This window comes from Antedon mediterranea, chromosome 5 (assembly GCF_964355755.1).
Source record: "Antedon mediterranea chromosome 5, ecAntMedi1.1, whole genome shotgun sequence".
Taxonomy (NCBI): domain Eukaryota; kingdom Metazoa; phylum Echinodermata; class Crinoidea; order Comatulida; family Antedonidae; genus Antedon; species Antedon mediterranea.
In genome coordinates, this window is record NC_092674.1 from 12,047,060 (window position 1) to 12,064,787 (window position 17,728).

The following is a 17,728-nucleotide window of genomic DNA, read 5'->3' on the forward strand; positions in this document are numbered from 1 at the left end:
TTCGTTTTAATCGTCAATAACTAATTATCGAACTCAATTTAATTAGTAAACAGGGTTACATCTGGTGGTTAAAATCAGTACCGAAAGTACGAACCAACTTTATATACCATCGAGTAAACATTCTAGAAATAACGCGCGATTTACCGAATTTTGCCCTTACGTAAATTTATATATAGATATCAGTTAAAGTAATACAGCGCCAACTAGAAAAAAACGCAATGTATAGTAACTAACAACCGGAAACATTAGCAGATGAATAACTTATAATTATATAGATGATTATTAGACAAGGGATCAAGCAAGTACATATATATACAGGCGGTTTAGAATTAATGTTCTTGCCTGATTTGTTTATATATATATATTTGTGGCAAACAGTACGTCGGAGAAACAAAAAACACTCTCCGTATGAGAATGACACAACATAGATCAGCTATCAAAACATTAAAGCTTGATCAACCTGTAGCCGAACATTATAATTCAGCTGGTCACTCGATTGCAAATTTCAGAGTTATTGCAATAGACCACGATGTCAAATGGAGCGACAAAACTCGCAAAGACAAAGAAAACCACTGGGAATTACTACTTAAAACCACAAAACCTTTTGGACTTAACATTAGGAACATACTCCCAGATCGGTAAAATTATTCCATTGACTACCAAAATTTAAGTTTCAATATTAACCTCCATTTAAGCTGTTTTTTAGTCTCATTCCAAAATTGTTTATATCCCTACCAAGCTACCTTCTTTGTTTTCCACTCTTATTCAGACTCCACCCTGGCTCCCTTTGTTATATTTCTTTTATTCCTGTCCACCCAGGCAGCACTTGCCAGCTTTATACTATGACGTTTCATTGATTTTCAGTAATTTGCCTTTGGATTTATATATATATATATATATAAATCCAAAGGCAAATTACTGAAATAAATGACAATGCTGTGGGTATCAGTGGCTGGATCTCAATGGAGATACAAAAATAAAAAGCGAAAAGCTAAATCAAAACGATAAAGTAAACAGCCAGAAAAGTTAGCAGAGCTTTCGGGCAACACTAGCCATTCATCAGTGCAAGTGAAGGAATTTGGATAACGTCATAGTATAAAGCTGGCAAGTGCTGCAAGTGCTGTAATTTGCCTTTGGATTTATATATATATATATATATATATATATATATATATAAATCCAAAGGCAAATTACTGAACAAAATGACAATGCTGTGGGTATCAATGGCTGGATCTCAATGGAGATACAAAAATAAAAAGCGAAAAGCTAAATCAAAACGATAAAGTAAACAGCCAGAAAAGTTAGCAGATATATATATATATATTACATCAAAATCCACCTAAGCAATATATGACAATAAAATAAAATTTGGTACTCATAAATTTCAGGTCCTATTTCACCATATGGCAATACAATTACGTGCGTATCGCATATAACGCATGCGTACGCGTGCTTGAAATTGTCAAAATTTATTTTCGATGAAATTAGAGTAGTTTCAGGCAATTTTAGGCGTTTAAAAAATTGCAATGAGTGCACAGTTTTTCCAAAGCGCACTGCGCTTTAAGCCTTAATATGCACTCTTTTTGCCCGATTTCTGTTTTACAACCTTTCTTTAGTAATATCATCAAGAATCTCCATGTAGGGCTTTCTCTTTCCAGACCTTGGTTTTCTCCTCTTGCCACCTCTTCTGATAATCTATAAGATTTCCTTTGTCATCTAACACCTTCTTCTTTAAAGCAAATTACAGCATCCACTGTAGTACTTTTCCTCTACTCTACAGCTCACTATGTCGGTCGGTTGGTGGGTCGGTCGGTTTATCGGTCGGTAAACACTAACTCAAATTTGAGCACGCGACTGCATATGGCTTTTTTTTTTCGAGACTCTTGGTTTAGGCCATTTACTTACATAATACATAGACCAGCGTCCCGTAGCATATAAACAATAAATACAAAAATTAGATGCAATTTGAATTATTACTATTTTAAATGCACACAAAAATAAATGTATACACTTTTTTCTATTCTATTAAAATTTATTGAAGCTAATATCAGTATGAGGATGTACTCCGTAATAATATTAAACAAATTGCAGTATTATTTGTATTATTCTATAGATAGTTTCTCAATATTTTTAGATGTAACTTCCTATTTGATAACATTATTACAAAATCTAGAACAAGAAGTTTCAAATGTAAATATTTCGCTACCACTTAAAATGTTCAAGAGTTTTTTTGATAACACACATTTATTTATTTATACTACACTGCAGTAATGTTTTATGGTTATTTTGGTATTAATAGGCCTACAATCTTTCATTTTATGTAGCTCTAATTTTACAACCAATTATAATAATAATATTAATTATTCATTGAAACTAAATTCCCATTTTTTTTGTTTATCATAAGAATTATTTCCTTTAGACACTTACTAACATTGTCAATATAAAAAAAAGACGACAAAGCGTTATTGATTATCTATGTTTTGTTACAATATGCATATTTCCAGTATTCCTTATAATAAATTTAGTTTGTAATGTTTCCGTTCAAATTGCTATACAATAATGTGCATACTAATCATCAATAAAAACCATCGTGTATTTGAGTTTGTTTGTTCTTGTGTACAATAGGAGGTCTATAATATTTTTGTAGGTAAGTAATGTAGAAAATATTATTCATTATTGATATTCCTGTATTATTGAAAAGTCATTGAAAAGTTTATTATTTATAGATCGCTATCTTTGACAATTAATGCTGAAAATAATATATATAAAAAAACGATATACATAATATATAACTACCAGTTTAGTATTATGCTCTAAAATAGTTCAGAATAAAACAAAATCCAAAAGTACCGTAGTGGATAAACAACCGTTCGGAAGATATTAGTGTACATGTTAAAGAATTTTTTAAAAGAATTTTCGCACAGTTACTTCAATCATTCTACATAATAAAACGTTTATTATTACGCAACACACAACTTTATGATAAAATATGCTTCCTGCCTATACACTGTTAATATTTCTAATTATTTTATTGGCAGAGGTTAATATGGAGATAATTAATTTGGGTTTACTAAATATAAGTACAAGTTATGATAGTGTGACTACCCTAATAATATCCACAGTAACATACTATAAACAAACTCGTTGAAAAAATACATATTAAATATTTTAATCGATATTGTATTTTTACGTTTTCGTAATGTTAGAAATGTTATAATTTATGATATTAAACTTTCATTTGTTGCTGGATATCAGATTGCAATGATTTTGAATTTGTTTAAATTTTCGTAATTTTGCGAACTAGCCAGGATGCGGCCGCATCGTAGCAAAACTTATACTGCTCCTAGAGTAAAAAATAGAAAGGAAAACAATATGAAAAAAATATACCATTCAATTCTGATAAATGTACAGAATCTAGTATTTTAGCATTAATCATGTTCTACACATGAGTTGAGCTACGCAAAAAGCATTGTATATTATTTGGTAATATGTATTTCTCTTTCTGTGAGTTTAAATACAAGAAAAAGTTGCGTTATGGGTATTTTAAATTATGCTATATTGAAATTTCTTTTCTTTTCTCTTTTCTTATGTACATTCTTATAATAAGAAACTACAGGCATTAACATACTGAAAAAAAACAAGCACATATAACACATGGATACGAATCAACACACTTTAAAATGTTAAAAAAGACGAATACGATACTAACCATGTTGTCAACCATATATGGACATGATTTACGTAATGTTTTTACTGTATGGTATACATCTACTAAAGTCTCCTCTTTGATCTTCTGAATAATCGATGACACTGCACAATAAAGTCCGCAACACATTGCGCCGTCCCTTTTGGATGGATGGATGGATGGAAGAATGATTAAAACAATTACAAATAAATTAATAGGCCTACAACTGTTATGGACACTGGTGCAATATGGATTCAAATTCGTAAGTATATAATAAATTAAGGCGATTGGTGGTAGATATAATAATATTTAGGGAGTACGTCGTTGAGAACTACACCTCTCTATAATATCATTATTTTATTATGATATTTTTTGTATTTTTACACTTCATAGAAATATTTATTTGTGTATCTATAAAACTAGACATATCGTTTATACGAGGAATGAGTGACTTGATTCACTTTTTATCACATAATTAATGCATATTTAGATAATATTATACTGTGTGAAGTCAATATTTGTGTTTTTAAGCATACTTAAGTTACTTTAGTCTTCTGTTACCGATTATATATAAAGTTGATATAAATAACAAAATTTCAGTCTCAATCTTATTAACATTCGTTTTAAGTCATGCAATTTAATGATATAACTTAATTTATTTCAGAAAGTCTGGTTGCTTCAACATTATCCCTTTCTCTAACACACTTACAAGTGAGTAAAACAAGATAGCACAGTCTATTTTAACAATTATTTGAACGTGTTACGTTTATCATCTTCTATATCATTTTCTGATCATCAGCACACTTTATCGTTATTTATCGTTGTTAAGACTCTTTACTGAAATAACAATTATTACATTCCACGACTTACTGGCAAACAATGACTGCTGGGAATCGTTTACAAGACTGTTGACGTCTCTCCACACTTGATATCAGAGATAGAAACGAATCCATGTCTGGTACGCTGCTATTCACCTGCCATTGTGTGTATACTAAACGAAATATCTGTTGTTTTGTTTTACCCTACAAAAGTAATGACATATTACTTTTAAAACGTGTAGTTCATAGAGTGCTTGATATCACAACCAAAAATAAAAAGATATGGTACTTCTGTCTTGCTATTTTAATGGAAATGTAAATCGTGGCATTCTTTTATGTTTTTTTAATTTTTAAGGTATTACTTATTGTTGTGACATTAATACAATATGAATATTCTACTGATAACAATAGAAGGTGTGATTACACGTGAAATGATGAAGATGATAATAATGATGATAATGAAGATGATGATGGTGATGATGATTTTTAATGGCACTATTTCTACTACATTTGATAAATATTATATTGTTTCTATACCTTCTGTAATTCGAGTGTCTGTTGAACGATAGCTTCATCTTTACGTTCAAACGACTTAAGTGTGACAATATACTCTCCACATTCAAGTTGTTCATTAATGTTTTCGGGTATGAAATTTGCATACGACTTGTCTTCCAACTCATTCAATGATACTATTATTTGAGACTCATAATCAAATACCATGTTCCAAAAGTCAGCATATGTGTTTACAGAATCCGAGATCGGTGACTGAGCTGTAACGAATGCCTTTGATCTATTGTACAGCTATAAAGAGTAACATAACACAATAACACTACACATTGATTTCTTTGGGTTTCAAATACATGCAACACAATATTAGGATTGTTGACAAAGTATACAGTATATCTGATGATCATCCGCTAGTAATGTCAAAAAAGAAACAATATTCTGTTTTTTAAACACCTAGAAATGTTCAACAAAGAAAAATTTAACTGTGCTATTGTTTATACTTTCTAGGTCTTAAGGTATTTTTATTGTATACTTATAGTTTTTAAGCATAAGTAATAGCATACATCACATATCGATGTGATTCCAAGGTAATATCCATCAGTCGACCGGTTCAGTCGACGAGGGTAACCTACCAGTTCCAGGTATTCTGAAATAAAATACGTAAGTGTAAACAATACGGTACAGCTTAATTATAGTACGAACATAGCAATATGCCTGTGTGTAAATGTGTTTAATTTACTTCATACAGTGAAAAATAAAAATACAAACAGCTTACCTGGTAGACCCATATACATTTTGTCTTTTCCATTCGATACAAATTCTCCTTTTGTGTTTGGTGTCATGCTTTGTAGGGTCTGTGCGATAATAAAACATCTATATATTTACAATTGTGTTATACAGCATGAAATTGAATCACATACCAGTGGAAAAAACACACAATGAAAAGACAAGAAATGAAAATAAATAAGTAGGCATACAACATGGAAATGATCTCCTTCTTAGGAAATATTGCTGTTTCAACATGCAAGTATCATAGGAATATCTGGTAATACAGCTTCTCATTTCTATCACATATAGTGCCTGTATCATGTAAGGTTAAGGGATATGTTAAGGTATACGGCACTAACGGAAACATGTGAAACATAATGATTTGTATAGACAAATATTCCTATGATACAACATAACGCCAGCATATAACATACATTGTTTTTAACAGAAATATACTATTAAAATGACGCTCTATTGTTTGCTATATGAAAGATGAGAAATAAGAAAAAAACAAACAATAGTGTAGTTACCGTAAATTGTTGAGATATTATGGATTCTTCATTAACTCCATTAGTTGTGAGATTACGTAAAGCATAACCCAGTTCCATTGCTGGAATTGTCGTTTGTCCGCAGAACAACATTTCAAGTAACACTTCGTAGATGAATATATACTGTTCCTACAGTAGATAAGATATGGAACTTTTATTTTACTGCTGTTAAGTAAGTACCATTTATAACTAAACGTTAAATCATTATGGTATCTTATAAGGATATAAATGTATTACACAAAACAAGAAATATAGACGCAAATTGTAAAAAATTTTCTATAAAGAGTGTTACCTTCTTTATTTTCTGCTGATAAATGTTGATAATTTAACTTTCTATACACTTTATACTTTCTATGTATAGAATGGGTTTCAACTATCCGTGACTAGACATATTTTAATACAGAATACATAAACTTTATGATAAAAATCATGCACACTGAATATACCGTATATAACAATTAGAGAAATACTATATAACAAAACGTTTTCTATTGAATTTAAAAATACAAATAAAAAAATAAAAAAAGATAAATAAAAAAAAAACGATTAAATTCCGCCTGGCCATCGCATTGTAAATACCTAGGCCTATAACAATTTGTTCAAAATGGTAGTACATATAATATTGATGTGAGCACAGAGTTTAATTCCTGATAATAACATATTATACTAAAATGATGTGTATTTCTTATTATATTATCATTACTTTTGTTTCGACCATCAGTATACGTTTGTCTCTCATGCTTCGCACAAAATTAAAAACATCAACACTTCCTTCATGTTTCGCCATATCCAACATAGCGAAGATGGATATGATAGTGCCAGTTCGTCCGGCTCCAGTGCTAAATAAACAACAATAATAGTAACATATTTATAAAAATATGAAAATTAATATTTTGATGTGGAACAAACAAATTACTTGAATTCAATATTATGAAGCACATACACTCATTTGATGATGTATTTTGTATTTTAACTTGTGATGTATAATACAAGACTGTAATTATTAAAACAATTTTAATACAAATGCATATATCAAATAGGCCTATTACCTACACCTTTATGAAATTATCAAAATTAGTATTATATAAATTATTTGTATTTATTCAAACATTTAAGATCTAACACAACCTAGTGAAAGCAATTTCTGTAACATACCTGCAATGAACAATAACAGGTCCAGTGTTTGGTGGTGCTTTTTTCTGTTCATCTTTAAATTTGTGAATGAAATCCACGAGATGTGTCACCTCACTCGGTACACTCTTGTCTGGCCATGATATGAAGTGATAGTGCCATACACTACGGATTTCTTCACATCCAGCCTAAACACATTGAAGTAAAAGTGTCTATATTACTAGTACCATGGCATCGTATTTTAGTATAGTTTTTAGTCGCGTTCGACTCTACAGCTCACTATGTCGGTCGGTTGGTCGGTCGGTCGATTGGTCGGTCGGTCGGTTGGTCGGTCGGTCGGTAAACACTAACTTGAGCACGCGACTGCCGCCATGTATATCGCCTTGTTTATTTAGTTTTGCACTAATAATTAGAAGGAAATCCTAATTATAGGCTTGATACCAGCTATTTTCCCACAAATAGCCAAAAATTGAAAAAAAAATGTCGAAGAGAAATATAATAATGATTGTAAAAATATTATTGTCTTTCTGAAAAAAAGAAAAAAAATAACTATAGCAAGGATAAGTTAGACAATGATTGTAGGGCCGTTACTGAACGTGTAATCTTAAGCTAACAACATGGTTGCGGACCTTACGCTTTACATGCTTCCGTGATTTTGGTCCACAATAACAAAAACATTAATCACAAAATGTCATTAATAAAACGGCCACTAAACAGTGCTAAAGTAACATTGCCAACTGCATCAGCTTGAGACTATTATCATTGTAAATAAATATCAACATTATTTTCGAAATTACCATTTGAACTTGAAATTTTCGAATAACATAATGTTTATGTTCCTGTTCTTCAGCATTTGTTACAATGATTTTTCCATACAGATTGACATGAGAAAATTCTGGCCAATATTTCTCAGATTCTTTCTGAAAACACGAACACATTTATGGTTAGTGTATAATGATAGCAGTGTGCGTGTGAAACACATGTGATGTTGTATTCCGAAATATTCTATGATACTAAAGAAATATAGATACAATATCGAGAATCTGTGTTTTTGCAGTATTTACTCTAATTACTATAAAGTTTGTTTTAGCAATCTGATTTTGATGCTACTCAAATAAATACATTTTTAAATAATTTACCTTTATTCCTTCTAAAACATTTGTTACCATGACGATAACCGTAGAATTCCCTTGCCAAACCATCCTCCACATATCATTTGCTGATGCTAAATTCGGTTCTATAATTAATAAAGGATTTATTAAATATTAAATTGTAGTTGTGCCGAAGGTAGCCTAAGGTAAATAAAATCTTATATCCTAAGTGAGTTAGTAATTTTTAAAAGGCACAAATCCCACATAGTAGGTTCATTATTCAATATAAGCAAAAAATACGATTACATTGTATAACTGTATTCTGACATACCAAGATGTGACTCGACTAGAATCTTTGACTGATTACAAACCATTCTCATGTGAAAATAGTTTTTTTGTTATCCAACCAAAAATAGATGATAAGTTACCTTCTTGACACGAATAGCAACTGTTAAGAAGGTAACTACCATTCTTACTGTTGATTTGATAAAAAGAAATGTCTATATTGATTTAGTATTACAAAACAGATGGCCATTTACAATAAGTACACCTGTGTGTAAACATTTAAAATTTTAAATATTGATTACGTGTGAGATTTTTTTTTTCAACACATAGATTAAAATAAAGATATTTGTAACGTTTCAAGTTACTCAATTATCTTCATAATATCGTACCTTGACATGCAATAAATTTGTTTGGTCGTTCAATTCCCTATAAACAAAAACACGAATTGTTTTGATATGTTTGTTGTGTATTGAAAAAAATAATATATATTTACATTTAAACTGATTTGCGATACTTTTGTTTTTTTCATTATACAAAGTTACAACATTGATTTGAAAAAGTATAAATGAAAAAAAAAACACTAAAACAATGACAAAAAGTGGAAGCGTCAAGTAAATCAATAAAACATGCCAAAAAAAAGAAAGAAAAACAGATTTAGGTTAAAAAACCGGTCAAAAAATAATGAATTTAATCTTAATTATACTATCTTATCTAACTGTACACGGCGTATAAACTAGGAAGTAGAAAAATATAATAACTAAATTACGAAATAACTCAGAAAAAATTGAATTTAAAAAAAAACACTTGCATCTAGATATGAAGCATTGATATAATCGGATCCGGTAACGATTTCTACAGAATGCAAAATAACTCGGGAATGATCATCTGAAACGAGATATAATATTAATTATTGTTATTAGTTAATGAATCCAATTGGATCTTTTATCAAGGTGATGAATAAACCGAATATTACATTAGAAAGAGTGATAAAAGTATAGATGGATGGATTTTGGGAAAAAAAATTGGAATTTATTAAGTACTGCTAGAAAAAAAGATAATAGTACAGAAAGGATTAAGTAGAGACTTGATATAACTACCGTAATAATTCGATGGTTGGAAAATAAAGAATAAGATAAGGAAAATTGTTCTCTTTACTTTCGCTGCCGATAAAGAATATTTACATTGGTGTAGATTAGTAGGCACTAAAATCATACATACAAAAATTACAATAAAAAATAATATAATACATGGTATGAACATTATAATCAATAATAGGTATTAAAATAGATATACACTCACATGGAATAATGTCATCGCATCTGTTTTTTGCCTTGTTTACAGAGCTCTTAGCTTCAATCCATTTATGAAGTTGTTGATCACCAAGGTTCTTAAAAAGAAACATTGCTATTCTTTTAGGATTATGATTGAAAGTATACGATTTATTATGATACTAATAATAATATGACAAGGTGATGTTTTATCCACCTGCCATTAGCAATGTTTTCTCTTTTTCTGTCACATGGTTAATCAATTGTATTTAAACTAACGTTTACATTCAGCAGAACTAGATTGAGATCCGCAACCAAGAAATCCAGACTATTGTTGGATTTGTTTCCGGATACCTCAATTTGCATTTAACTGTTCATTCAGATAGAAAGGTAAACAACAAACCTCAAAATCTTTCTCAAAGCCGTTTATTGGATCAACATTTTTTGACAAGACGTACGATGGAAGATCATGTATTGCTATTCCAAGTAGGCTTTTGTTGCTTGGTTCCAAGTCTAATGATTTGTTAAAAATATCTTCATGATATTTTGATTTATTTGTTTTATTAGCTGAAGCTTTACCTGGAAATTGACCTTATAAAGTATAATATGTTGTTTTAAAGTTTTTCTAAATATTAATATATTTAGTAATATAAATTGCTGGCGTCGTGCACTAAAAATATAGTACTATGGTAAGTAGAGGGTTTCTAATCTTATCCATCCATGCTGAATAATTAAAAACACTAAAGCATAAAACGATTCTATAATAAATTAAATCTTAGTAAAATGATTTTCAAGAAAAAAAATTCCCGATCGTAACATCAGTCCTGTAGGCCTACAGTATTGTATAAAACCAACCTAAATAATAATGTTGTGTATGGTTAAAAGCTAGGAAAAATATATATCACAATTCATAAATTCATTTTCTATTTTATTGCAGCACTAAAAATTCGACTTACTTGGCTCGTTATAATATATGCTTTCAATCTTAGTTGCAGTGCTCTTGGTTGTTTTCGGCAGATGTAGAGGGTTATAGTTGCCAAGTTCCTTAACAAAAATCGTATAAAAGATTAAGCTTGGTTCGCACTTGTTCGCAAAGCAATGACGTATGCGCAATGCTAATGAGTTGACCAATCAGAAGCGACAGTTCGAATAATCCAACTCATCGTGATTGGTTAATTACTAACTGCGTATGTCCTCACGTTGCTTTCAAGTGGGAACCAATCGCCATTATAATGCTAATTGTCACAAAACATGTATGTTTTTTAATAATAAAACCAACATGTAAAATAACATTAATTAAGATTTTAGGGAGTAGAATGGTGACACGTAAAAACGCAATGTATGCAATCGAACTGGCGTTTTCCCATTTTTTTTAAAAGTAAATATATACATGGATTAAATTGCGAAAGGATACGCATCGACGGTAACATCATAAAAAGAGTTTCCAACGCGCTAGCCTATGCTAAAGCACTGCCACCAATAAACAAACATTATGTTTAAACAATAATTATTGCGTTTTCTGCGAATATACTGCTGGCACGTAAACATAGATATATTTTTAAATATAATTACTTAAACATGAAGTCTTTATTATTATTTTCGATTGAGAAACTCAATAAACAGTTTTATTTGTAATATTTAAATGTACTATTAAATTTACTATTTTACCTCGTAAAAGTTATCAGAATCGTCGATTGTCTGATTGATAACTTCAGGTGAACGATTGCTGGGAATTGTCGGTTCCAAGTATATATCATTGTTGGAAATAACTATATCATTGTGTACAGTTCTTTCTGTCTCTTCAACAGTTGCAACTAAAAAAGTAACATACAGAACATTCTATGAATTGATGAGACGATTGTATGATTTGAAATTATCAGTGATACAATTGAGCATAGTATACAGGCCTACAGATGCCGAATAATAATTAATAAACCTATTACTTTATGTAGTATTATCAATCTTTTCTTCATGCGCTTAGCAATTTTATACGTAAATTTTCAAATAAATTGTATCCTCGCTCGCTAATCTGGGATTAGCTGGCCAGTTTTGATACGTCACTAACCGTTCCACTAGCGCTCGTTTTTTAAGAAGACGCCTGCCATACTTCAACGTACATGCGCTCTGTCGGTAAAAAGAGATGGAACATCTGATGTCAGACTGATGCATATTATTGTGCTATTTTATCCATGATTTATCTAACCTTTTCTGTTTGGTTTTTGATTTGAAATAAGTTCAATATCTTTCGCTGTAGCTTCTTGGTAGAAACGTGCACACAGCTGATACTTTCTGAAAAATTAGAGTAAATACATACAGTTAGGTTTATTTTAAAAGGTATAGCCGTTAAGATAATTGAATTTAGATTTTCTGTTGTCACCTTCTGTATACATAGGAATGTTCTAGTTATGTAACTATTAACCTATGACCAATAATAATACTTTATTAGTTATTAATAAATAATTCTTATAATGTTACAATGTTCACATTCACAATTCCCGTTTAATGACTTGGGCACTAACGGAAATAAATGTGTGAAGCACAGTGTTCTGTCGTTAGATAACATTGAATCTACGAATTTGTTTAACACTGCCACTAGAATATTATGTTAAGTGCATACCTTTTCTTAATCAAAACTATCGTGATAAGTATGGCAATCAAGCAAGCTACAGATCCAGTAACTGATCCTATAATAACACCTAGGCCTACAGTAAGAAAAATATATATTGTGCTAATGACCAATGTGTACATGTATGCTATAATATCGCATACAAATAATTTCCAGTTTAATGTACAGTGCATTCCCCGAAAATGAAATAACAATGAAAATGAATATTAATAACAATAGTATTACACTTACCACTCCAGTAACTATATAGTATTTACACAAACTAGTTATGTAAGTTTTTAAATTATTTTACATTTTCCTATTGTTGCTCCACAAATAAATTTGTCTGCGTCAAGGATTTGACAAGAAGGTATTGCAACTATTTTTAATTTCTTCAAAATCAGACAACGGAAACTTCCCTTGCTTACGACCGTATTTTAAAGTTGATATTAATATTTAATAAACTATGAAAACATTAAAAAAATGTAAAATTACGTTAATCTATAGAATATCTAATAATGCATTTGACCATGTATGTCTTTACCGTGTGCGGTGGTGTGCAGTGCAAAAATGTTGTTAATTATATGGATAAAGAATGCAAACAAATTTGATTTTTTAGTTTAAAAAAATAGCACAGTAATTAAAATCGGCACACACCTGTATTTGGTGATTCTAATGTTGTTATACTCGTTTCCTCTGAAAAGTTGCCATACCCTTTTAATGTCATTGCTGCTACCTATTTAACAATTAAACAATATAAATTATAAAACCAATAAATGATACAAAGCCATATTTTACAATGTTTAATTTATAGTCTTACAATTCAAAATTGTAAATAAATGTGATGTATGCTTCAGATTAACCTGGTACTGCTAATCGTATAGATAATTAATTTGGGTTAGAAACATTCTATTTTTAGAAAGAGGATGGCCTGTTTGACCTTTTGGAACTGGCATCTTTTCCCTTAATATTTCAAGTAAATGAACAGGTCTTTTTTTTTTGTCAACAGGTATGTTTCTAAATCAACTTACTTTTACCAAGTAAATAGTATTTGGAAGAACGTCATCTTGTATTTCTATGTTCTGTGCTGTAGTTGTCTTAAACATCTCCTCAGTGTTATCCGAAGTTATAGAGATATTGTACAACTCAACTTTACAAGAATTTATAGAAGATGGAGACCATTCTAACGTAATAGACAAGTGTGTAGATGACGTTTTAGTTATAGTTGGTATCCCTGGAACTAAAAAGAAGAATATTAATTTGATATATGCATACTGTAAATACGATAAATACTGTACATGACATTAAAAATAACAAACTATTATTATCATATCATTATAATTTTTAAATATTTTGTATCGGAAAATAGAGTTTATAATCAATTTAGCAAGGGCGTTTTTTCTAAACATACATGCGGTCAGTGTTGTCATTTTCGTTTTGTCGGCGGGACCAGTGATGTTTTCAAATGATGCAGATACTTCAAATGTATAAGTAGTACATGGTTGTATATCGTTGTCAAATAGAAGCTGCGTTTCTTCCGTAGTTCCTATTTGATGATTTTCATTTTCTGTGCTGAGTGAGTAATGATACATTATCTTATCTTCAACTTCTTTGCTACATCTTGATTCACCCCATGGTATAATAATTGATAGTTCCTCAACTGTGTGTTCTTGTAACTTGACATCTACATAATATGATTGTATATGTTATCATTATCCATTGTATCAATATTCTATTCTACGATATTTCAGACTCATTCCCTCCAGATATAAAAATCAAAAATTGAAAATATAGTAGAAAGGAGACTTTATAACATGGGTGCGATCGATTACTATATAATAATACATAAACTTTTATTCTTAGCATAGAGAATTTGATTATCTGACTATGCTTCAATCCGTGCAACTAATCACAATTATAAACACTAATTCTGAATAATCTATTTTATTGTGATTGGTTGTGGGGTAATGAGACAAATCAAATTTAGTGGAAAAACAGGGCTTTAAAAAAGGTATATCAACGACCAGTTATGCTTATTAAGTGTGACCTGTGTCTTGAGATACATAGCCTACCTGACGGTGCTGTTATTTGTTTATATGCCTCACTCCATGGTCCAATAAAATGTTCATTATTAACTAATCTTGCTTTAAAACTGTATTCAATGCATTCCGATAGATTTTGAAAATTCAAAGAAATCTCGCTATCTGTTTCATTGGATATGTTTATTTCCGCATTTGGTAATTTAACTTGAGCTTGATAAAGTATAATGTCGTCACATTGAATGTTCTCAATACTGTCATCAGCCACCTGTAATATTAATCAGAAGCCTACCGAATAATTTTTCATTTTGCAACCATTAGTTTTCATTTGAATTTGAATAAAATGTTTTTCTGCTGCATACTTACCTATGTAAGACGATAAATGCAAACTCGTTTCTTTACGTTTTGAGGCAAGAGATTCGTAAGCGCTTATGATAAATATTTGAACTGATGTTATTTTTCTTGTTATAGTTGATGGTACTGGTACTAATTACCATTTGTGTTGGTTTAAAAACAATATAAAATAAAACAGTTTACGTTTACCTGAATATTGATCCCAATTTCATTTCCAGAAACAGACGTGAATAACACGTTCGGCGAAATCATTGGTTCTATACATAAAACAATAGGCATTAAACAAATGTTACAGTATTAATACAAAAACATAAACTGCTATACTGCTTCATGCATAATGCATAAGGCATTATTATAAGCCATTCTATTATAGATATACGTTTGTCATCAAGTCAATAATAAAATATAAATATTTATTAGTAAAAGTAAAAGGAAAAAGGCAAATGAAACTAGCCATAATCACATAATTCTCTTGTTCTTCATAGTATACCATTTTTTTATATATAATAATGTTGATCCTCATATATTTATGAAGATGAGGCTACAAAAAATATAATTAAGTAAGAAATAGATACGTTATATGTTTACCTGAGCAAACTGTTTGCGTTATCCCGTGTGGACTTGATGGACCAGTAGATTCTGTATTATAAACGTTTCTTGAATGTCGAGCGTAAAATACAATATTGTCATTGAGTTCAAGTCCGGTTAAATTCACAATGTTAGTATTTCTGCTATATACAACTGACCATTTGCTATCTTTACTCAATCTGTACCAAAGTTGATGTTCTGTGATGATTCCTGTCCCATAATCTTCACCATAGATCCAGTTTACGTCAAAAGAAATGGATGTAGCGATCTGTTTAATGACTCTTGGTGGTTCTCTCAGGTAAGGTAAAGCTTAATGATAATATAAAAGAAGTGGTGAAATTGCCCAAAATGAAAAATGCATTACACATACACAAAATCATTAGACTGGAAACAAATCAAATATGCGTCCATTAAAATATTTATATTATTTGTTAATTGTTTAGATCAATTATTTTAACCAAGCCAAATCGACGTTATTCTGTATATTTTTATATTTCACCATCATTTGGATTATATTAGAACTTAGTAAATAACTAAAGAATATGCATACCGATACTGCAGTTGGGTCCAGCCCATGCTTCATCACATCCATTATCACAACTTCCATCATCACGATTACAAGTATCAGAGTTATTGCAATGACATGGGTAGTTGCACAATTCTCCGAAGTAACCCATCGGACATGGCTTTGTTGATAATATAGCTTTAAAAAAACACGTCTACAATATCAACCAGTAAACACCCGACAAGCGACACAATAGTGACTAGTTCAGTTCAAATGTTAAGGTATATTGTAACGTATTAAGCTACAAAACAAAACAAACTAACTTTATCTCTTTTAAAAAGGTTCATTTCACAAAAATACAAATACCTTGGCATTGTGGTCCTTCATATCCTTCAAAGCAACTCGATGTAGAGTTACAACCTGTTGTTTTGTCACAATTGTCACAATTACATTTCATGTTGCATCCGGAACCATAAAATCCAGCAGGACAATCTTAATACAAACACGTTAATTTACATTCGTAAGCAGAAGATAAACATGAATATAACGTTTTGTTAAACAGGGAAGAGAAGAGAGGCCTTTAAAAACAAAACAACCGAGACGCCGACATTTTCCTGAATATTCATATTAAACTTTACAGTTAAATTAAAAATTATTTGAAGTATTGATGAATTCAATTTAACTAAATTCAAGTTTATTCATCGTACAATATTAAAATAGGAAAAAATATTCAAATAGGAAAATTGATAAAAATTAAACAGACACAAACAAAGTTCAAACTTGCTTACAACAACTATTATTTTAACCCTATCTCTATTCAGGCAACACCCATGTAAAAGAGAGGGGTGCCACTTAATAGGTGTTATACTGTAATGAATTCATGATGATATGCATATAATAGGATAAATATACGGGATGTAATATCAATCTTGTTCAGAAACATATTAATATTTGTGTTTCAGATTATTATATGTTATCTTATGTTACTGTTCAATTTATAGCAAGCATGCATTTAATAAGATTGATATTATTGTTGCTATACATTAAAGACATTAGAAATTACTTACCTTCACTACAATCTAATCCTTGGTATCCAGCAGTACAGCTGCAGCCAACAGGATCTGGAGGACATACCAATTTACCTCTGCAAGAGTGTATATAGCTGATAGAGCACCTAATGCCACAACCACGGCCCCACAGACTATAGCCGCATGCTATGAAGAAAAATGGTCGTGCCCACAAATGGTTCTCGAATATACAGTAATTTCAGCGTAAAAAATAAAAACTAGCGATTTCAAATGTACGTATCGCAGCACTATAATAATGTCGTTGATAGGAACGAATACATAGACACGGTGATGTTTTACACTAATCCCCAAACTGTTCAGACACACATTCTTTTAGCGTCTAATGCTATGGGTCTGAACAAGGCCTGACAGATTTGAATGTTCCATTCATCGCCAATCAATACTTTTGTATAAACTTAGGGCCTGTTCAGACATACGGAGGTATGCTTTCGTATTGTACGCAACGTAC

At 30.6% G+C, this 17,728-nt stretch overlaps 1 protein-coding gene across 1 annotated transcript in view; it reads right to left on the reverse strand.

Annotated features, from left to right (window-relative positions):
* Positions 1 to 1,454: 1,454 nt before the first annotated feature.
* Positions 1,455 to 17,728, reverse strand: part of LOC140049693 (uncharacterized) — a 39,793-nt gene continuing 23,519 nt past the window's right edge. The window contains exons 16-43 of the mRNA XM_072094643.1: positions 17,260 to 17,406; positions 16,559 to 16,684; positions 16,238 to 16,390; positions 15,688 to 15,996; positions 15,289 to 15,356; positions 14,779 to 15,013; positions 14,118 to 14,390; positions 13,738 to 13,946; positions 13,364 to 13,442; positions 12,719 to 12,803; positions 12,305 to 12,390; positions 11,770 to 11,915; positions 11,058 to 11,145; positions 10,505 to 10,614; positions 10,133 to 10,220; positions 9,642 to 9,718; positions 9,223 to 9,259; positions 8,597 to 8,694; positions 8,255 to 8,377; positions 7,482 to 7,645; positions 7,030 to 7,165; positions 6,309 to 6,455; positions 5,786 to 5,864; positions 5,574 to 5,656; positions 5,041 to 5,304; positions 4,556 to 4,707; positions 3,710 to 3,845; positions 1,455 to 3,343 (exon numbers count right to left, since the gene is read on the reverse strand). Coding sequence (XP_071950744.1) covers positions 3,278 to 3,343; positions 3,710 to 3,845; positions 4,556 to 4,707; positions 5,041 to 5,304; positions 5,574 to 5,656; positions 5,786 to 5,864; positions 6,309 to 6,455; positions 7,030 to 7,165; positions 7,482 to 7,645; positions 8,255 to 8,377; positions 8,597 to 8,694; positions 9,223 to 9,259; positions 9,642 to 9,718; positions 10,133 to 10,220; positions 10,505 to 10,614; positions 11,058 to 11,145; positions 11,770 to 11,915; positions 12,305 to 12,390; positions 12,719 to 12,803; positions 13,364 to 13,442; positions 13,738 to 13,946; positions 14,118 to 14,390; positions 14,779 to 15,013; positions 15,289 to 15,356; positions 15,688 to 15,996; positions 16,238 to 16,390; positions 16,559 to 16,684; positions 17,260 to 17,406 — 3,764 coding nt within the window. The 3' untranslated portion in view covers positions 1,455 to 3,277. The remainder of the gene's footprint in view (positions 3,344 to 3,709; positions 3,846 to 4,555; positions 4,708 to 5,040; positions 5,305 to 5,573; positions 5,657 to 5,785; positions 5,865 to 6,308; positions 6,456 to 7,029; positions 7,166 to 7,481; positions 7,646 to 8,254; positions 8,378 to 8,596; positions 8,695 to 9,222; positions 9,260 to 9,641; positions 9,719 to 10,132; positions 10,221 to 10,504; positions 10,615 to 11,057; positions 11,146 to 11,769; positions 11,916 to 12,304; positions 12,391 to 12,718; positions 12,804 to 13,363; positions 13,443 to 13,737; positions 13,947 to 14,117; positions 14,391 to 14,778; positions 15,014 to 15,288; positions 15,357 to 15,687; positions 15,997 to 16,237; positions 16,391 to 16,558; positions 16,685 to 17,259; positions 17,407 to 17,728) is intronic.